The 23,393-nt window shown below is 40.2% G+C and overlaps 1 protein-coding gene across 1 annotated transcript; it reads left to right on the top strand.

Annotated features, from left to right (window-relative positions):
- The first annotated feature begins 3,002 nt into the window (after window positions 1-3,002).
- Window positions 3,003-22,962, top strand: LOC105442660 (tripartite motif-containing protein 45-like). The gene is made up of 2 exons (XM_030980134.1): window positions 3,003-3,872; window positions 21,700-22,962. The coding sequence occupies exons 1-2, from the start codon at window positions 3,237-3,239 to the stop codon at window positions 22,960-22,962; spliced, it is 1,899 nt and encodes a 632-aa protein (XP_030835994.1). The 5' UTR covers window positions 3,003-3,236.
- Window positions 22,963-23,393: the final 431 nt, after the last annotated feature.

The raw sequence follows: 23,393 nt of genomic DNA, 5'->3' as shown, positions 1-23,393 counted from the left end.
AAAGACGATTTACTCAAGTGTGATTTTACCATTGTAACCACGTTACAGTGGCGGATCCAGGGGGCGGGGGCCCGGACCCCCTCCCCTGGGGGAAAAAACGTGTAAAAACACGTTAATTTTATCTTTTCTTTGGAGATGGGCCCCCTCCCTTGGCGCTCAACGGGGGAGGGGGTGCGATTTTTCAGATTTGCGAGGGCCCATAAACAAATTGTGCTCACTTCCTTTTTCTCGTTCTTTTATTTCATTTGTAGATATTTAGGGGTCAGAGAATGCAAGGTGGTGTAGAAATAGGTAATTTGATCCTTACCAGCTTTTATCACATTGCTTGTCCATACGCTGTAAAGTATCTCGTCATATTTCTTAGCATTCTCGTTCGTTTATTTAATTTCTTTAAATATAATTGAGGTGGGGTCTGATAACAGCATCTCGATTGACAATTGTTGTTAGTTTACGTTTTGGTGAAGTAAAGTCATACAGCTTTCATTCAACGATTTCTGGTGAATGAGCTAGATTTGGTGAAATAAGCCACTTCGGAGATGGCATTTGTTAAATAATATGACCCCTAAATATCCACAGATCTTTGATACAGGGAGACGTCCAACTCTGGAGGTGCTTTATGATTACATTTTGTTTGCCTACTGGAATAGAATAGTTCCTACTTTGTATCAGAGAAGCCTGTGCATAAATGAATAATGATTAAAAAGCTTTCATGAACACGTTTGACAATTTTGTATCAACGACCTTTATCTGCCCATGCGCAGATAATATAAATTATACGCAAGTGGTTATTGACCCGACCACGGGGATACATTAATTTCAGACGGCCGCCAAGTTGACAACCCGTTCGAGGCCGATTTTTTTTTTTTTTTTAGCTTTTCGTTTTTTTGGAAAAGTGTAGTCATGTGTTTTTCTTGTTAGGCCTACTAGGCTGTAAATCGGTCGATACATTGATCCGAGTTTGGGGGCCTATGGGGGGGAGGGGGGTGTGGGAGGTCTGAAAACTAATCCCGACCTTCGATTTTTTTTTCTCGGGAACTCTGCATGGGGACCAAACCCGAGGACAATGTTTAGGTTGATGTTTTCTTCGTAGATGGCATGAATGGTCTAAGTAACTTTGTTTGGTCAATTCTTACGAGGAAAATGGGGCGACTATTTCGGAACGAACTATACAAGCCCCTGTACTGTTAAGTACACATTTTGTTAAGTGCCTCGAATGTAAGCCTACTACCTTAATTTGATATCAAACCACTTTAGAGAAAAGGAGAACAATCAGAGAAGCTGACTGTTGAAAGTTTCAATGAAACTGGACAAAATCAAAAAGTTATGATTTTGTTAAAGCAGTAGTCACTATAGATATGGGCTCTTCGAATTGGCTGAATCGCTAATGTCTCTGGGGTGTTGAATCGGGAGGCTTTCCCATTTGTTCCAATACAAAATAACTATTTTTGTTTAAATCAACAAAATTGTGATTCAGTCTATTCTCTTAAGAGGGCATATAACAATATGCTATCCATAATATATTTTGAGTAGTGCTCCAAGGGAGAAGGCGCTTAGGCGTAAAACAGGAATATATATATATATATATATATTTTAACACGACAAACGGGAGAGTTATCAGTCACTACTTCAAAATCCACTGACCAATCTGCCAATTTGAGATATGCTTTCATAAAAATAAACTTATTACAAAGGTTGGATTGCCCTTAAACAAATCGATTTTTTTCCCCTCTGTTTTTCTTAACTTTGAAAATAGTTATAGAAAGTATGTATACGCTGTAATGTTTATATCATTACATTAACAAGGTTCATTTTCTTTGTATAAACACAGGTTTATTAACATACACTGTATATATGTTTAGAAGATCTAGATTTTACTAGCCTTATGTTATATTGACATCTGTAAAATAAGTGTCCTTTTGTTATTACTGTAAGCCTATACAAATTAAGATCACAAAATAGCACATTCTCTGAGTATGACAAAACTACTGATTTCAATTGTTTAGTCGTTATTGAGGTGATAAAAAATGTCTAAATGGAAGCTGACGTAGAATTAGGTAATATTGATCCTTATCAGCTTTGATCACATTTCCTGTCAATACAGTTTAAAATATCAGGCATGAATTGAAGGGCATATCAAAACTAACAAATTAATATTTAAAAGAGATGCATATTCAAGATACTCCTTACAGAATTGCACGTAATATTGACTTTGATACAATTCAGATGTTTATAGGAGAAAAGAGAGGAAGACAGCATGGGGTAAAGAGAAACAGTGAGAGAGAGAGAGGAAAAATAGAGTGTGTGAGGGAGAGGGAGAGAGAGATAATGAAACAAAGAAAGAAAGAGAGAAAGTTATAACCGACAGAATGATGATAAGAGTAAAATCAATTCGTTATTTCATGGACTCGTGTTGTAGGGTCCATGCTAGATTATTTCAATTAAATCATATTTCGGTGCAATACAGGCTAAAGTGACATGCTCAATTTGGTTTCATTTAACTCATTGATTATCAGCTCGTGAGACAGACATGACTCACATTATCATGGTTAAATGCCTTAATCATGAGAGGAAGTGGTAAAACATTTTTTTCCATCATATTACTGTAAGGAAGGTTGTAGCCTCGCAGCAATCTCTACGCAAGAATTAGAATTATTGACTGACAAATAAAAAGAGAAGTGGAAGTAGATCAATGAAGAATAGTGGAAAAAGAAGGGGTTAAATATAAGTGTAGTCCTGATCTTCTACCCTCGAGGATTCTACTGGAGTGAATCTCCAGCATAATATTATATCCACCGCCGAAAACCTAAATAAGTCGCCCTCTATAGAAATAATGATGAATACCGCCATAAAGTTCAAAGGTGCTTGTACACTGCGAGCGCTCTCTGTGGAAAAACCCACTACTATTTATAGGATGCACAAACTGCATATATATGCACAGTAGATCTTCTCAAGAATTCATACTTTTGATCAAAGTTAGCCACCTATTTCGACACAGATTTTAATCAACGTAAGAACTGGATACAACTGCATGCAGTTAGAACGCACTTGTTGCGTAGAGTCGAGTGTTGGTAAAGTCTACTATGTTACTGCATATAGTTAGAGCTTGCATAAACTGAGTATTGGCTTCTTGTACACATCAGCTGATCAGACTTTTGAGTTTTATTGGACATAAATTGAATATAGACGTAGAATGAGCTCGTGTTTGTAATAAACCAAAAATCATAATATTTGTAGCAATGGCTGCGAAAACTGAGGAAAAGAAAGCTCCAAGCTCTTCAGAGAACCTGGCGTGTCCACTATGTCTTGATATCTTCAACGAGGCAACCATCTTGAATTCATGCGGACACACCTTCTGTCGGAAATGTCTCAAGAACTATGACCTGACCCACCAGGATCTCGATCACATGATCTGTCCTCTCTGCAGGAAGATCACCAAGTTGTCTGCGAACCGTGTCGATGATTTCCTCACCAATGTGACTGTCAACGGACTTGTAGACAATTACCACGCCGAATGTGGAGGGATGAACGCTGTCCTTGAAATGCGTCCAAAATGCACTACTTGCATATTTCAGCAAGATGCTGTCTCATTCTGTTGTACATGTAATAACTACATGTGTCATAAGTGTCTGGATTGTCATCAACATCTTAAAATCGTATTTGAAGGTCATGAGATTGTTTCCATACAGGATATCATCAACGGGAAGGTCAGTATTGGTCATCTATCCGAGAAGTGCTGCATCCACAAACAAGAGGACAAAGATATGTTTTGCGAGGATTGTAAGGTCCACGTCTGTTTCAAGTGCGTGATCGTCGGTCATCAAATTCACAAAATCAAGAATCAGGCTGACTTCGAGCAGGAGTTACGGCTAAAGGTAAACATCGTTTTATTTTAGGTACTGTGGACGCCGGAAGCGGGGGGGGGGCAGAGGCGGCTGATACAATAATGCAAGTGGGGTGGGGGCTCGCTTTGGGGAAATGATTTCTTTAATTCATTTGCATTATAATAACATTACAAAGGCTCTGAGTGAAATTGTCAGCATCATGCAATCAACATTTCCCCACTCAGGGTTAATTATGTTTCTAAACCATGTCTACAATAAAGGCACTGCAAGAAAATATGTAAATACTCTTACCTTTTTAAACTTTAGGACAAAATGAGATCCCCCCCCCCCCCCCTTGACAATAAATATTTTGTAGCAAAGCCCTAACAGCAGATTAGACCTGAAATGCAGAATTTAACAATTCCAATACCTAGTTATTGGTCGCTACCGTCCATTACAAAATATAGAAGCAAGTGTAATCCTACATTTATACTGTAGAAAGCATGTCTCCAAGAGGCAGCAAAAAGCTTAGGGGGTGTATAATTCCCTCTATCGGCTGTAGAGCTAACTTGATTCTTACCCCCCCCCCCTCCCCTTCACAAGGCCAGATACCTTTACAATGAAGGAGGATTTGCTTTTATTTCCTCCCTTACCAGACCAAAACTCTCGACATCATTAAGTTTGCAATATAACCATACAAAAGAGGTTTTTTTTTTTAAGTTTCATTATTCAAAAATCGAAACTTCTCTTTCGTTCGCTACGCTCCCTCGCAAATTAATAGATGTACACTTTTTTCCATAAGCATCAAAGCGAGGAGGCTAATTTTTTTCTTCAATCAAAGTGGCGGCTAAATCATTTTCTTTTTCTCTCCCTGTTTTTTTGTTCCTGTCAATCTCTTTGTCTCTTCGTTACCTCCTTCATTTTTGTGGTTTACCATTTAATGGGTGAAAGGGACACGTGCCCAGTTGTAGATACGCCTTTTTAGGAACTGAAAACGAATTCGCCGACAATCATATAGATAAATGTGAGGAATCAGTGAAAAATTATTATTTGTTTGTTTGTGCAGAAGGGCCTATAGAAATGGTTATCTTTTGTAAGCTCTTTTCCTCAAAATAACAATACAATTTTTTTCTTCTGTGATTATGATGACGACGATATGATGATAATGGTATTTAATTTGTTCATGAATAATAAATAATGATAATAATAATAACAATGATAATAATAATAACAATGATAATAATAATAAGAAGAAGATTAGTAATTATGATAAGCTTAATAGTAATAATGTTAATGAAAATCACCATCGTCATCATCATCATCATCATCACCACCATAGCTGGTAATAGAAGTAATACTAGAAGTACCATTATTATCATCATGACGATGAATATTATTATTATGATAATACTAGTAATATTGCAAGGGTTGGATTGCATTTAAAGAAAGATGAAATAAAATTTATTCAATTCCTCTGTCCTCATATGATATATGATGATAGAGGGGGGGGGGGTCGTGACTCTAAATTGTGTGATTTATCAGGCATGCAAAATATGGTGTTTAATTTTCAAACCAGCTCGATGTAATTGGCATACATCTCATTCTACAATTCTTTTTTTCTTCATTTCTCTATTATTTGTTTTGTTTAGGTAAACGACCTAGTCCAGCGATGTACTACTAAGAAATCAGAACTGGAGAAGAACATTCAGAATGTGGAAGTGCAACGTCATGAAGTATTCACTGCCGTGCAGAAACTACTGAATGATGTCAGTCAAGCCTACAGCATCAAGGCCAAAGAGCTTGAAGAAAATCATCGAAATCTCATCGAGCATATCAACGCAGTAAAGCGGAGTTTCGAAGACGAACTCAACGTAATGAAATCCAAGGATCGACAAAGGATCAAGAGTATTTGTAGTTCAATAACACTGGTAGCTAATGACAGACTGGGTCGTCTTGAGACAGACAGTCTGTCTGCTCATACCTTGCTCTGTAAGGAGCTGGATGCCATGCTGAAGGAGGCTACTGATACCACCTCTGCGGCAGCCATTACAAGGAAAGCACAGGAGAAGAGGTTCAATCCTGCAGATGATACTCGTCTTGACCTCGGGAGCATCTCAGAATCAGATCCAAAGTTGCAAGTCATTCAGTGTGTAGATCTACGGAGTACGATGTTTGGTATGACCCAGTACTCTGATGACAGTGTAGCTATCGCATATGCTGATACACATGGTAAAGATATCATTGATTCAGCTGGTAAAAAGCATCAGTATGCAAACATACCAAGTAACATTAACTGTTTTGATTTTGTCCGTCAACAAGACAGGTCGTTTTGCATATCGACGGGTTTCACAGAAGCACACATATATTCTCCCAATGGATCCAGGAAATCAACAATCCACTTGACAAGCTCTTCCTATTATCTCAGATTAAACAGAAGTCCATCAGATGAAATCCTCATCGCTAACAATAAGAAGAAAGTCTACATCTATGACCCGACTGGATCCACTCTCAAACACACTGTTCCAACAAAAAACGAGACGATCCAGGTATCTGCTACCAGGTCGGGTTTGATCGTCACGGGTTCATATCCCACCAATCCAAGCGTGGTGACGGTCTATGACAGGGATGGAAATGCTGGTAAGTCTCTACAAGCTCCAATCGGTGTCTACCTGTATGCTGCCGTGGGTGAGCTGGACAGGGTGTATGTTGCGAGTGTTGATCGTAAGAATGGTAACGTGATGATCAGGCTCTATGATCTTGATGGTCTGAACCTGAAGGAAAGAGTTGAGTTCAATGCGCTTAATCTGACGCTTGAAATTAATTGGTGCTACTTGGTTTCCATCTCTCTAGACATGCTCGCGTTTGCTTGTTGCAATAAGTTGTATTTTATCAAAGTATCTCTGTAATCCATCTCACACTCTATATTACCATTATTGTTAGTGTGTATACCTCTCTGTTCCAACTGTACTCTATAATATGGGCCTATAAATGTGTCAGTTTATAGTGTTCATTATGTAATAACTAACCGAATGGGAAAATGCTTATTCTCTTGATAGATTTTAATTGCCTGTATATAGTTGTCATTATCCAATATAATGATAACGTCCCTCTATCGAAATACTATGTAAATACTTTACGTAAAATAATGCATCTACTTCATGCATTGTGTAATAGTTTCTCCTATATACTGAAAAAGGTGATACGATATCATTATGTATAACTTGAAAATTGGTAATGTATTGATTCAATTCATATTAATGTTATTTCCCTTATGTTATTAATTATTCTCGAGGTATTTTTTTTTAAATGTTTGTTCTTATATTTCTTGACTTTTATGGTAATTATTTTGTATCTATAAATGAACAAATAATTAATACTGACATTGTAAATAGGACCCAATTGTATATAAGCTCTTCAGCTTTCACGGGTTATCCTGTCAGGTCATTGGTATTATATTTGTTGTTCACATTTATGACATCATGTTACTCTTCGTATGGATGTTACATTGAACTTGCCTAATAAATCAAATCAAATCTTTAAAAATCCTTAGAGGACCATGGTTGCCTCGTTGCCTCGTTCCATGAAAGATTCCTTCGTATTCACTTTGTACCCTGTCTGAAAAGTCATTAAATTGAAGATCTGGAGCTGCTAAAGTTTAGTTTGTTATGATGTAGAGAAGTTCTGTTTCCTGACTAAGTAGTGTAAGAATATTATGATATCTTTCTTAACGTTTACTGCATTTATGTTATAATCTATAATGTCACTTCTTATTTTCATGTTAATTCGGAAGTTGTACTTTTCATAATAATTACCGCTCCAATTCAATTCAGTTATTATGTTAAATTATATTAAATTGAATTCAATTTATACAGATATTCTGATAACCGCATCTCGATGGAAAATGTAGTTAATTTGTTTTAATTTTAATTTTTAAGAAAGTAAATTATTATGGAGCGACTATATCGATACAGACTCTTGGTCTCTATACTGTTTTGTACACAGTTCGTAAAGTACCTTTACCACATGTCTCATAGTTCTTATTTTGTATTTTCCTCTTTTGCTTCTTCTTTTTTTTAATTAGAAAATAGTTATAATGAGTTTGTATACGTTTTAAACCTACCCTGCAATTACATGTACATTTGTACATTATTTTTGTGTATGCACATGGTAGTGTTGATTGACACTGACAAAGAAAGGGAAAGAAAGAGAGAAATGGAAGAATAATGGAGAAGGGGGGGGGGGGAGGGGTGAAAAACAAGTGTAGATACCGTCCTTTACTCTTCCAAATATGGGAAATTATGGGTATACGGGCCGCACGCATGTGCGTACGTCGGGTTGCTTTGCCTTGTCGCACGTACGTACATGCGAGCTTGTATATAAAGGGCTTTTAGCCCGCTGCCCGGGGCAGAATTACCAGTAACCAGATAACAGAAGTATAGACTACGCATCGGAGTGCACTACAAGCAACGGAGATCATCACAGCAACCAGCAAAGGACAGCATCGACGGATTCTGACATATAGTGACGACTCTGGTGAGTAGATTTTACTTTAGTGGCGCTGCGAGACTTCGTTCCTGCGCTATTTAATTGACGAATTATCGTTGATATTTGTATTATTGAGTGTGTGACTTGATTCTTGTATTGTGTACGTTAGTTTGTGGTTGACATGTGCGTGCCGTATTTTGGCTTGTACATGTGTACGGCGTAATCACGGACAAGTTCGTGGATCCGCCGAGCTAGTATAACAGGTTAGTATTATTGCTTGTTATTTTTTCTTTTTGATTGATTGGAGGTTATATTTTTAGGTTTTTTTTCCGTGGAGTGGTGGTTTGAAGGCAGTTTTCTTCGCGATTTTTTAATTTTGGGTGTGGCAGGGGACGCTACGTCGGCACGCCCTAGACGCTGTTATTGCATTCCTTCTTTTGTGTACTGCGGCCAGGCTCGCACCCTATGGTAGCTTATTGTTATACTGGGGTGGAGTTTTTTCGGGTGCTTACCTTGTATGAGTGATTGTTTGAGGCTGGGTTTATCCCTTCATTTACCTTGGCTTTGGCGTATTATCTTTGATATTTTTGATTGTTTGGGAGTGAAAGTATTTGCTTGGTGTGATTTAGGGTTCATTCACCTCTTGTTGAAATTGTATTTTCCACCCAATTTCGGAGTGCCGATTTTTTGAGAGTGGGGAGGGAGAGTGAACCACAGTGGTTTGTTATTGCATTGCTGCTGGAATTAAATCATCGCTAATTTAATTAATCATCGCTAATTTAATTAATCATTTTTTGAATTAGAATTGCCCTCTTACAATTAATCAGTTTGGAAGCAGAGTTGCCCTCTTACAATTTTAAGTAACGGGCTTCTCGCTCCGAATGATTTATTGGGTTCAATGATTGTAGGCAAGGGCATATAATTAAATATACTGTTAGGGTTTATATTTTATAAATCGTAGTTAAGTTACTGTAGTGAATACAAATATATATTTAAAAATACAAGTTTATCAAGCTGTTGAATTAGGTCTGAATGTTAACCGTGACATAGTGACCTAATCAACGGCTGTGAATATTGTGTTTGAATATATCGTATTTAAATTTATTGATAGGAAATTAATTTATTTATTAATCGTAGTGTAAGTTACTCCGCCAAAGATATATTGCGGGGACATACAAATATTTCTAAAGAATACAAATTCATGTGAGCGGTTGAATTTAGTCTGAGTGTCCACAACCAGGGACATATAGGGACTTTATCAGCGGCCTTGAATATTGTGTTTGAATATTTGGGTTTGAATTTGAATTATTTGAGGACAAGTCTCCTTCTTTGAATTGAATTCTGTACTTGAATGTTTGAATATTTGAGTGTGAATTTGGATTGAAAATATTTGGGTTTGTTTATCAGGAAAAGGTCTCCGTTTGTAAATTAACATTCTGTATAACAGAATAGTAAATAATTGTTCGCCTGATTGAACAATTCTCTCGTGATATTTTAATAGTAAGTTAGTAGGGAATTGTTCGTTTGATTGAACAGTTCTTGCATAATATTTTAATAGTAAGTTAGTGGAGAATTGTTCGTTTGATTGAACAATTCTCGCGAAATATGTTAATAGTAAGTTAGTCAAGAATTGTTCGTTTGATTGAACAGTTCTTGCGCAATATCTTAATACTAAGTTAGTAAAGAATTGTTTGGTTGATTGAGCAATTCTTCTTGTGCAATATTGTAATACTAAGTTAGTAAAGAATTGTTTGTTTGATTGAGCAATTCTTGTGCAATATTGTAATACTTAGTCATTTTTTTAAGGTTGATAGTCACGTAAAGTGTATACTGTTTCTCCCCCTCGCAGGTCGCGACAGGGCCATTCTAGGCCCCGCGACCAATATGAGGCTGTAGGTGAGTCGGATCGCAGAGGGAGTCGCTATGACTCCCCTCGATCGGATCGCCAAGGGAGTCGCCATCGCTCCCCTCGTTCAGGTCTCCGAGGGAGTCGCCATGATTCCCCTCGATCGGATCACGGAGGGAGTCGCCGCGATTCCCCTCGATCAGATCGCAGAGGGAGTCGCAATGATTCCCCTCGATCAGATCGCCGAGGGAATCGCTATGATTCCCCTCGATCAGATTGCAGAGGGAGTCGTCATCACTCCCCTCGATCATATCGCCGAGGGAGTTGCAATGATTCACCTCGATTCAGCGAACGAGGGAGTCGCTATGATTCCCCTCTATCAGATCGCCGAGGGAATCGCTATGATTCCACTCGATCAGATTGCAGAGGGAGTCGTCATCACTCCCCTCGATCAGACGACAGAGGGAGTCGCTTTGATTCACCTCAAAACCGGAGGGGTGACCGGTATGATAATAGTAGGGAGCGAGAATATCGCTATTATGACCAGGATTCCCCTCGAAGTCACAGGAGTGACCGTAGTGAGTCAAGAGGCCAACGTCCTAGGTCTCCTTCCCCATATCGTAGATCCCCTCGTAGGTCGCATGATCTGCGTAGGCGGGATCAGAGAGGGGAGAGTAGCGAGGGTGTAGAATTCGAATCGCCACCCCATGTGAGGAGGACGATGCACCCACCTATTCGGGACTCACAGTCACAGTCCGATAAGGCTCCTACCATTAGGAAATCGAACTTGCCCCCAACCCCTCCGGCACAAAGCGGCTTGGAAAAGAGGGTTACTTCTCTGGAGGGCAAGATGGATAAGATGGAGGGCAAGATGGACTCGATAATTGAAGCGCTGAAGACGTCCCTTTCAGTGATAGGGCCCTTACAGACTTCAGTCCAGAGTCTGGTTGACAGCGTGAGAAAGTCGCAAGCTTCTCCCGCCCGCTTCAGGGGCAGAGCCTCTCCCGCCCGGGGGAATTTCTTACCGGGCCGGAATATGGCCTGCTACCAGTGCGGGAAATTAGGACATTTTAAAATAGAATGTCCCGAGAGAAGTCCCGGACTTAAGGTTTCCTTCGTCTCCGAGGACCCGGGAAACGACTCTGGATCAGCATTGGGGTTGGACAAGGGTGGACCAGTGTACAATAATTCGGTAGCATTTGGAAGGGATTCGCCTCCCCCGGAAACGGGGATTAATGGTGTTTCCTCTGATGCTACAACTAGTGTGAACCCACATCCCGTTTTGGGTTTGGATAAGGGTGTACCAGTGGACAATAATTCAGTAGCATTTGGAAGGGATTCGCCTCCCACGGAAACGGGGATTCATGGTGTTTCCTCTGATGCTACGATTAATGATAACATCCACGAATCTAAGCAGATTTGTGGCGGCCAGGACAGCATCGGTAAAGTGGAAGTGCCGGGGGAAGTTCCCAACCCAATCTCTAGTAAGAAAGAGCTTCCTTCTCACTCCCCTTCCGCGGGTGCGACCCATGGGGCCAGGCCTCCAACGGAGCCAAGCCCATGGCTGACACCCCCCTGGCCACCGCCTACCGGTCAGAATCCCGACAACCCAAAACTGGACATGGACAGATGTATGTCGCAGTAAGTCACCATCCACTTTTAGTATAAACATAAAATTATGGATTGGTGACAAACCCATTCGGGCAGTAGTACACACGGCTGCCGAGGTATACTATCCTCGTCGCCAACTGGAATGATTGTGGGACCGGTTGATTTGATTTTGGGTGGCAGCAAATTCAGTGAACATGTTTGTGTTGCCCCAATCGATGATGACATGTTGTTAGAGGCAGACCTCCTGCGGAAACATCGTGCATACATCAATATACCGGATTCCTTATTAACCTTTCAGGGCGAGTGTATAGAAATGACCTGTGGCGAAGATGTGAATAAAAAGTATTCTTTGCGAAGTCAGTAACCATCCCCCCGATGGCGGTCAAACGGGTGCGTTGCAATCTCGATTCATCGCGTACGAGTGACCAATTCATTGTGGAGCTGGATGTAGCCTTGACCGGGAATCACCCCAGCCGGCTTCAGCTGCTGGAGAAGTTTCCCTTGCCCCAGCTGGGGAGTAGGGGAGAGTCGTGGTGCTCTTCCTCTGAAGAGCCCTCCCGCTCCGGGAGGTATGGGGAGGGGGCTTGGTGCTCTTCAGAGCCCACCCCTTCCGGAGGGTTTGGAGCTCTCGAGAGCCCACCCTTTTTAAGTTTGTTTACCCTCCCAATATCCGGCTCTATTTACAAGCTAAAGACTATTTGTTTTTTATCTTTCGCTTGTTTTTATAGTCGGGAGGAATATGGGAAATTATGGGTATACGGGCCGCACGCATGTGCGTACGTCGGGTTGCTTTGCCTTGTCGCACGTACGTACATGCGAGCTTGTATATAAAGGGCTTTTAGCCCGCTGCCCGGGGCAGAATTACCAGTAACCAGATAACAGAAGTATAGACTACGCATCGGAGTGCACTACAAGCAACGGAGATCATCACAGCAACCAGCAAAGGACAGCATCGACGGATTCTGACATATAGTGACGACTCTGGTGAGTAGATTTTACTTTACAAATATAGTAATGAAATCAAATAAAATGTCTGCCTCTATTATCCACGATTCTACTAAAGTGGATCTTCAACGTAATATATACATATAAATATTGAAAGACGAACTACTCAAGTGGGATTTTACCATTGTAACCACGTTACAGTGGCGGATCCAGGGGGTACCGGGGCCCCGGGCCCTCTCCTGGGGAAAAGTTTGTATCTTTACTTTGGAGATGGGCCCCCTTCCCTGGCGCTCAAGGGGGGAGGGGGTGCGATTTTTCCAGTTTGCGAGGGCCCCAAAAAAATTGTGCTTCCCCCTCCCCCCCCCCCACCTAGCGAAATATCGGCCGGCGCGATTTTCAAATTTTCGGGAGCATTAAAAAAAAAAAAAAATAGTGCTCACTACCCCCCCCCCCCTCCCCCCCCACCCCCACCCCCACCGAGCGAATTATCGGTCGGCTGTTTCTCCGCTAAATATTTTCTCACGAATTGGGCCCCCCCCCCCTCCCCTTCCGCCGGCTGGATCCGCCCCTGCCACGTTTGTATTCGTTGTTTTCAAGGACACATTTGAAAAGACAATGCTTGTGTGTGTCCCTCATTTGAGGTGTCTATTTACATTCGAGCATCTAAATCAAGTTGTGAGAGCAAATATAATGTAATTGAAGTACAATGATATGAATACTAAATGATAAGGGGGAGGGGTCTGATAACTGCATCTCGATGGACAGTTATTGTCAGTTTATGTTTTGGTGAAGTATAGTCATTCAGCTTTATTTCAATATTTAGAAAATGAGCTAGATGCAGTGAGTTAAGCCGCTGCGGAGATGGCACTTGTTCACAATATGACCCCTAAATATCCACAGATCTTTTACACATGGAGACGTCCCACTTTTTGTATTTGAGAATAACGACGGTCAAAGTGATGGAGGTACGTGCTTCATGGTAACCTTTTGTTTTCCCCTTGAAAAGAATACTTCCTCCTGTGTACCGTACGCTCTGTTTCTTAGTATACCACGGTATCTCACACTGTATGACGCTAAGACGCTACGCCACGAGCTATTTTAACAAAATGCAAAATACATGATACGCTGCAGACGAATGTTCGTCCCACCCCCGATGTAAGTCTTTCTATTTGTGTCTAAGACGACGAAACCCCTTCTTTTTTCAGAATCTCTTCCTTCTCTCTCTCTCTCTCTCTTTATCTTTCTTTGTTGGTTCTCAAAATTAGACTAGTTCTGTATGTAACTTTTTCAAGTACCCAAAAGGTGCCACTTTTTACATTAGGCAAAAGCCCTCTTTTACATTGAAAAGGGCCCATTTTCCTTAAAAACAAGTGCCCCTTCAACTTCTAATAAGAGCCCCTTCCCCTTCTCATAAATGTCCCTGTTAAAGTCTGATAGGTTCACCTTTTCCCTTCAACAAATGCCCCTTTTCCTTTGTAATAATTATATGTCCCCTTTCCATTATCAATGTGCTCCTATTATCCCAGGCAGGAGCGGATCCAGGGGGCGATGAGGCCTTGCCCCCCCCCCCCCCCGCCCAAAAATAAAGAGAGAGAGAGAGAGAAGAAAAGAAAAGTGGAAAAACAAGGAGATCGGGGGGGATGGGCTTGCCTACCAGGTTGTTGCCCCCCCCCCCCCCCCCCGCGAAGAAAAAGAGAGAAGGAAGGAAAGGAAAAGAGGTGATAAAGGGAAGGACAAACAAGAGAAAGAAGGGGGTGATCAGTTGCGATTCTTCCCACCAACAAGGTGTGGATCGGGGGGCCGAAAGGCCCTTGCCTGCCCCACACCCCCCCCCCCTCAGCAAAAAGAAAGAGAGAGAGAGAGAGAGAGAAGGAAGGGAAGGGAAAGGGGGAAAGCCTTTCAACCCCCCCCCCCCCCCAGCAAACTTAAAAGAGAGAGAAGGAAGGAAAGGGTAAGAGGAGAGAAAGGGAAAGAAAAAAAAAGAGGAAGAAGAAAGGTAGGGGAGATCAGTTTTTTCCCGCCAACAAGGTGTGGATTGGGGGGGGGGGCGAAAGGCCCTTGCCTGTCCCACACCCCCCCCCCCCCCTCAGCAAAAAGAAAGAGAGAGAGAGAGAGAGAGAGAGAGAGAGAAGGAACGGAAGGGAAAGGAAAAGGAGAGGAGGGATAGAAAATAAAGAGGAAGGAGAAAAGAAAAGGGGGAAAGGAAAAAAGATCATCTGCGATTTTTATCGCTTCTTCTTACCTATCATCATTTAACAACTATCATTTGACAATGGTATTTATATATTTATTTATTTAATCCTGTTTGATAACAATAATATGAATAACAGCAACACAACAAAAGGCAGAAGAAAACTTTTTGATAGGCAGAAAGAAACGCAAAAATGATCATGCATTTGCATGTAAGTGTATCATTAGAATTATTCATATTGTTTTATTACATCTTGTGAAATAGTATGCATTCAAGCTTTTGGAATTGAATGAAAGAAAGCGTTTGGAATTTATAATGCATATGATGCAATTTCAGGTGCGATTTACTGTGTGAATTAAACGCCTTGTCGAAAACTCGAATAGTCCTACTCTTTAAAAAAAAAAAAAACTTTTAAAGTAATACATATATGTTCGAGCCAACCAATTTTGTTTTTGATCATGTCAACCTCAACCTTTCTAAACCTGATTAAATATGGGACACGCACGGCCAGGCACTAGTGTAAGAAATCTTCAAATGTTAATAAGTTACAATCATGACAAAAATAACTTGTCTGTTGCCTTACGAAAAGGTAGGCCTATATATTTAGTCAGGTCTGAATTGAGTGGCAAAAAAATTATTGTGTTAAAAGGAAAAACATATTTGATGACAGCATAGGTGTAAATGTAAAGTTTTCTTTCGGAATTTAGCAACTTTAGCCATTATGCTCTGTATGGACTTAACAATCTCCGGATGTTCTTCCGGCGGGAAGGAAAGCCTGGTGAGAGTCCTTCCCTTCCCACGTTCTGAACAAGATGTGGGCGTTATGTTTCGATATGACAGGCAATGGATATGCTTTTGTGCCTCTCTCGCCCCCCCCCCTCCCCCAACGATACCAAGCGCCATATACTGGTCACCGCTGGCCAGGCGCGTACGCAGGGGGGGGGGGGGGGGGGGGGTAGAGGTTAGCCCCCCCCCCCCATTTTTTTTTTTTAATGTGTGTATATTGGAGGAATCCCCCCCCCCCCCCTCTTTGGTAATTTTTTTTTTTTTTTTTTTTTTTTTAAACGTGGTTTATTTCTAATTCGATACCAGTGATTTGCAAATGTTGCTGAAATTACATAATTTTCCGGGATTTTTCCTAACTTTTTAGTAAATTAGACTTTTTTATGCGTTTGTTGGAAGATGACAAATTTCCAAATTTACAGTCAGGTAACAACTGTGCTTATTCGGAGGCCTACATGTCAGGGCCTGCGGAACGGCGGGGCTCTGGGGGGGGGGGGGGGATGGGGCTCGAGCTCCCGGACCCAACGCCAAATTAGTGTCCTGCCAGTGTCACAAATAAGGTATCAATATATGCTCATCTGACCGTAATTCAATGCCCATACCCCCTGAGCTTCTGGGGGCTCCGTCTCTTAGCCCCCGTCGGGGCTTTGCCCCTAGACCCCACGCCAATTTACGCTACGCTCTACCTGATCGTAACTACTTTAGCCTCCCCCCCCCCCTCCTACTTTGAAAAACGTTCAGCGGGGCCTGCATGTAAAAGTGGTGGTGATGCGGATTTCTTTTTCTGACCCCCCCCCCAAACGTTTTTGCTCATTACGCAACTGCTGATCACCATTACGTACCAATTTTTGGCTCGCATGATGTCAAATTTGCCCCCCCCCCCCTCCCCCCAGAAATCCTGGATCCACGCCTGATTCTTAGTGTGTGCCTCTTTGTGATAGAGGAACAATAGTCATCAAGAAAAGGGGGAGTGTAGGTATAGAGTAGTTGTCGTCCTTTACTCTATCAAATATATTGTAGTAATGAAAGCAAATCAAACGTCTTGCTCTATTACCCAAGATTCTAATGAAGTGGATCTCCAACATAATATATCAACTACTGATATCCGAAATAAGTCGCCCTCTATAGAACCAATCCCGACCTTAGACTTTCTTTGCTATCAGTTTTTGTGTCGAGATAATGTCCCTACAACTTCTTCCTGACAAAGTTTTTGAGCATGGGTATAGATGCGGTGACCCAATGTGATCGATTCACTTTCCTTTTACCTGGCCCAAACCCGAGGACAATGTTCAGGTTGACAGTTCATTTCGTAGATGGCATGGATAGTCTAAGTAAGTTTGTTCGGTCAATTGTTATACGGAAAATGGGACTATTTCGGAACAGACTACTGGCTCCAGTACTGTTTCTTACAAAGTTTTGTGACTCGGTAACATTGTAGTAGGTTGATGAGAAAATTGTGTAACTTTTGTATGAAATGTTACTTATTATATTCCGTCTACTGTACTTACCCTCTAACAGGCAAAAAATCCTGAGAAAATGGAAATATTTATTGAGAGTATGTATACGCCTTAAAAGTTGCCTATATTATTACATTAACAATGTTCATTTGTCTTCGTATATACACAGTATTATCGACTATTATACTGTATATATGTTTAGAAGATCTAGATTTTACTTGCCTTATGTATGTGATATTGACATCTGTAAAATAAGTGTCCTTTTGTTATTACTGTAAGCCTATACAAATTAAAATCACAAATATAGCATATTTTCTGAGCATAACAAAACTACTGGCTCTAATAGCTTAGTCGTTATTGAGGTGATAAAAAATGTCTAAATGGAAGGTGACGTAGAATTAGGTAATATTGATCCTTATCAGCTTTGATCACATTTCCTTTCCATACGCTGTAAAATATCAGGCATGAATTGAAGGGAATATAAAAACTAACAAATTCACGTATAAAAGAGACACATATTCAAGATACTCTGGGACGGAATTGCACGTAATATAGACTTTGGTACAATTAAAATGTATAGGAGAAAGAGAGAGAAAGATAGCTTGAGATAAAGAGAAACAGGGAGAGAGAGAAAAAAAATTAGAGTGTGTGAGAGAGACGGAGAGGGAGAGAGAGATAACGAAATATTCAAATTTGCATCTTCCTTTTTATCTTTATATATCAAATTGAAATCCAACTACCATAAATCTGTGAATATTGATGTACATCCCCTCATTCCTTTTTTCTTCTTTTTTCTGTCTTTTTCCCCTTTTACCATTGTTTTTTCCTGCATATTTGTATTATTATGTATTCTTTGAGGGAAGTCATTCTATCAAGCTTTGCTTACTTTGTCAACCCTTTACTTTGTCAACTGTTTGATGTTTTCGATTAGTTACAGCCAGCCTTACTTTATTTTACATATATTCTTTTGTCATGTGTAAATTTACAATGTTTATTTGTTATACATTTGTAAAAATGCAAAAGAAAAAGAAAATCAAACAGAAATAAATAAAGCAAATCAAATCAAATCAAATAAAGAAAGAAAGAGACAAAGTTATAACCGACAGCATGATGATAAGAGTAACATGAATTCGTTATTTCATGGACCCATGTTCTATGGTCCATTCAAGATTCTTTTTCAAATAAATCATAATTCAGGGCAATACGGGCTATAGTTGCACATTCAATTTGATATCCCTGTTTACATTATTAGGTCTTGAGACAGACATGATTCACATTATCATGGTTAAAGCCTTAGTCATAACATTTGTTATACAAGAGAGGAAGTGGTGAAACATGTTTGTCATCCAAATCATATACTGTAAGGAAGGTTGTAGCCTCGTAGCAGTCGATACGCCAGAATTTAAATTATTGACTGACAAAATTAATATACATGTATACACAGAAAGAGAGAAGTGGAAGAAGACAAAGGAAGAATAGTGGAGAAAGAAAGGGCGAAATATAAGTGTAGTCCTAATCTTTTACCCTTTTAAACAGAGTAATGAAGACAAATAAAATGCTCTAACATCGAGGATTCTACTAGAGTGAATCTCCAGCATAATGTTATATCCACCGCTAAAAACCTAAATAAGTCGCCCTCTATAGAAATAATGATGAATACTGCCATAAAGTTCAAAGGTGCTTATATCCTGCGAGCGCTCTCTGTGGGAAAACCCACTGCTATTCATAGGATGCACCAACTGCATATATTATGCACTAGATCTTCTCAAGTGTGATTTTACTATTATAACCTTATTTGTATTCAGGTACATATTTGAATAGAGAATTAATACGTTTGATCAAAGTTAGACGCACCTCTCTTGACACATAGTTTAATCAACGTTGGAACTGGGTACAGAACTGCATGCAGTTAGGACGTACTTGTTGCGTAGATTCGAATATTGGTAAAGTCTACTACGTTACTGCATATAGTTAGAGCTTGCATGAGCTGAGTATTGGCTTCTAGTGCACATCAGCTGATCACACTTTTGAGTTTTATTGGACATGAATTGGATATAGACGTAGAATGAGCTCGTGTTTGTAATAAACCAGAAATCCGATATTTGTAGCAATGGCTGAGAAGACTGAGGAAAAGAAAGCACCACGCTCTTCAGAGAACCTGACGTGTCCACTATGTCTTGATATCTTCGACGAGGCAACCATCCTGACTTCATGCGGACACACCTTCTGTCGGAAATGTCTCAAGAACTATGACCTTTCCCACCAGGATCTCGATCACATGATCTGTCCTCTCTGCAGGAAGATCACCAAGTTGTCTGCGAACCGTGTTGATGGTTGGATGAACGCTGTCCTTGAGATGAGTCCAAAATGCACTGCTTGCATGGCTCAGCAAGATGCTGTCTCTTTCTGCTGCACATGTAGTGACTACATGTGTGATAAGTGTCTGGATTGTCATAAACATCTTAGAGTCTTTAAAAGTCATGATATTGTATCCATACAGGATATCAACAACGGGAAGGTCAGTATTGGTCATCTATCCGAGAAGTGCTGCATCCACGAACAAGAGAACAAAGATATGTTTTGTGAGGACTGTAAGGTCCATGTCTGTCTCAAGTGCGTGATCGTCGGTCATCAAATTCACAACATCAAGAATCAGGCTGACTTCGAGAAGCAGTTACGTCTAAAGGTAATTGGGATTATTTGACAAAGCATTATGGCGTTTGGCTTCGGCCTGACAAGTTGTACTCATACAATTCCGATAGGGGAAGGTACCATACGCGCCGAAAGTGGCGACAGAGGTGTTTATTATGTTTCTAAAACCATGTCTCCAATGTAGACACCGCAAGCATGGAAGCATATTCTCTTATCTATTAAATGGTGGTTGCAAAATGAGATTCCCCCCTTGATAACAATAAATACTCTGCAGCAAAGCCCTATCCGATATAGACCTCTAAAATTTAACAATTCTAAAACCTAAATTTACTCCGTTATTGGTCGCTGCCATCCCTTAAAAAATACAGAAAGAAGTGAAATCCTGTGTTTATACTAAGAAAACCTGTCTCCAAGAGGCAGCAAAATCTATAGGGGGCATATTATTCCCTCTATCGGGGGTGGAGCCTAATCGATTCTGTCCCCTTTCCTTCCCAAGGCAAAATATCTTTAAGTACGGAAGAGGATTTGCTTTTTCCGCTTCCTTGCCAGATAAAATCTTTCGACATCATCATGCAAAAGAGGTTCTAATTTGCAAAACAAAGAGTCCCCATTCCAAATTCGAAAATCCTCTTTCGTTCGCTACTTTCCCTCGCACAATAATAGATGCACACTTTCTTCCAGAAGTTCCAGAAGCATCAAAGTGAGGAGGCTAATTTTTTCTATCAAGGTGGTGGCTTATTATTGTCTCCCCCCCCCCCTTTTACAAGGCATAATTTCGCCGTATACCGATCAGCTTTTAATAATTCTTAAAATATATTTAAAAATTCAACATAAAGTGATCTCACTTTTCATGTTTTCAATAACAAATTAACTAGATGTGATGTATAACGATGTATGGCAATCTATTGTAGCTATAAAATAAAAATAAGAAACTCTACGCCAAGGCACTGTTGTATTTGGGTAGAGTTTTCCTCTATAAAGGGGGAGAAGGCAAAAGCCTCGGGTTGCTAAAGTTATGGCGAAAATCATCCAACGACGATGGAAAACCCCCGTTAATTTCAACAACAACAATCCCCACCGGCGTTTAACTGCTGTAAGTTACGGTTTCAAATATCCTCTCGGTCATCAGGCTTCCTCGCAAAGTTAATAGTTGGAATGTTTCTTATCATTGTACAAACTCCGTCTACTATATTATGCTCTTGAAGCGGGTAAGGAGTGAAGACCATTGATTCTCTCTAGTAAAGTGGGTGGGACAAGACTTTTGCCACCCCTCTCACAAGACATGGAGCTCTTTCTGATGGTTCGATATACTCACTCTTATGTAAATCATTATTTTGAAGGAGGCTGGGATATTCCGTGGTATTTAAACGATACTTGATTACACTTTTCAATTTCACAGAAGCTATTGTTTCGCTCGGTCGCTACATTCCCTCGCGTAATAATAAATTTTCTGTCGAATTATATAATCCTGAACATTATAGAAACACTTTTAAATGAGGTTTATTATGTCTTAAGTAAAATGATAACCTTAAACATGCTTCAATTTGAAATATATTAAATCTGCTTCTGTGTTTTAAAACACATGGTTAAAAAATCCAATACTACCAAATAAAAGGAATGCAAACTATTTTTCTCTTTCTTTTGTTGAAAATTCAAAACGCTATTCTTTATAAATATGAAGAAACATTTGTATGAAAGGAGAAATGGTTACTGAGGAGCCCCCCCCCCCCCCCCCATCCGGGAACGGAGGGACCGCATTCATGTTCCCAAAATGTACTTTTGACGCAACAACGTCCGGCTCGTAACACGCAAATAATCAGCTGGTGTTTAATTTTCAAACCAGCTCGATGTAAATGGCTTACATCTCATTTAACAATTTTTGTTTTCTTCTTCAATTCTTTTGTTCAGGTGAACGACCTAGTCCAGCGATGTGCCACTAAGAAATCAGAACTGGAGAAGAACATTCAGAATGTGGAAGTGCAACGTAATGAAGTATTCACTGCCGTGCAGAAACTACTGAATGATGTCAGTCAAGCCTACAGCATCAAGGCTAAAGAGCTTGAAGAAAATCATCGAAATCTCATCGAGCAAATCAATGCAGTAAACCGGAGTTTCGATGACGAACTCAACGTCTTGAAATCAAAGGATCGACAGAGGATCAAGAGTATTTGTAGTTCAATAACACTGGTAGCTAATGACAGACTGGGTCGTCTTGAGACAGACAGTCTGTCTGCTCATACCTTGCTCTGTGATGAGCTTGATGCCAAGCTGAGGGAGGCTACTGATAACACTTCTGCGGCAGCCATTACGAAGAAAGCACAGGAGACTAGGTTCAAGCCTGCATATCATACTCGTCTTGACCTCGGGAGCATCTCAGAATCAGATCCCACGTTGCAAGTCATTCAATGTGTAGATCTACGGGGATGTATGCATGGAATGACCCAGTACTCTGATGACGGTGTGACTATCGGATATTGGGATTCACATGATATAGATACCATTGATTCAGCTGGTAAACAAGAGCAGTATGCAAATATACCAACTAATAAGAAGTGTTATGATCTTGTGTTTCAACAAGACAGGTCGTTATGCATATCGATGGGCCCCAGGGAAGTACACATATATTATCCCAATGGATCCAGGAAATCAACTATCCACGTGAATAGCAATGACCATTCTCCCAGATTAAACAGAAGTCCCTCAGATGAAATCCTAATCGCTAACAATGGGAAGAAAGTCTACATCTATGACCCGACTGGATCCACTCTCAAACATACTGTTTCAACAAAACACAACATGACGACCCAGGTATCTGCTACCAGGTCGGGTTTGATCGTCACGAGTTCATGTAAATACACCAGTCCAAGCGTGGTGACGGTCTATGCCAGGGATAGTAATGCTGGTCTGTCTCTACAGGCTCCAGATGATGTCCATCTTTATGCTGCCGTGGATGAGCAGGACAGGGTGTATGTAGCGAGTGTTGATCGTAAGAAGGGTCATATTGTGATCAGGCTCTATGACCTTAATGGTCTGAACCTGAAGGAAAGAGTTGAGTTCAATGTACTTAATCTGACGCTTGAAGATCCTTGGTGTTACTTGGTTTCCCTTTCTCCAGACATGCTCGCGTTTGCTTGTAACAAGAAGTTGTATTTTATCAAAGTATCACTGTAATCCATCTCACAATCTATCGATACCTCTCTGCTCCAGCTCTATTCTAATATGGGCCTATAATGTGTCATATTACATGTATATTGTTTATTATGTGATTACAGACCAAACGAGAAGATGCCCATTCTCTAGAAAGATTTTACAGTGAACATTATCCAATATAACAATAACGTACGTCCCTCTATCCAAATAGTATGTACATTCGTAAAATGTACGTAAATTATATACTTCTTGCATTGTTTAATTGTTTTCTCTTTGATATTTTATCATATGATTGGTACCACAAAATCAAAGATTAATATAGAATACAGAAACACTGTTGATTTTTTTTCGTTTTGGCTCATTGTTTTGGCGATTTACTCTAATGAGAGCAAAATGAATCTCTGTCGTAAAGCAATATTCGTTTTTATATTCTTTGATTTATATTTAATTTG

Source organism: Strongylocentrotus purpuratus, unplaced genomic scaffold, assembly GCF_000002235.5.
Source record: "Strongylocentrotus purpuratus isolate Spur 01 unplaced genomic scaffold, Spur_5.0 spur5_scaffold_10, whole genome shotgun sequence".
Classification (NCBI taxonomy): domain Eukaryota; kingdom Metazoa; phylum Echinodermata; class Echinoidea; order Camarodonta; family Strongylocentrotidae; genus Strongylocentrotus; species Strongylocentrotus purpuratus.
Note: the sequence above shows the minus strand (reverse complement) of the source record. Positions and strands in the feature narration are given on the sequence as shown.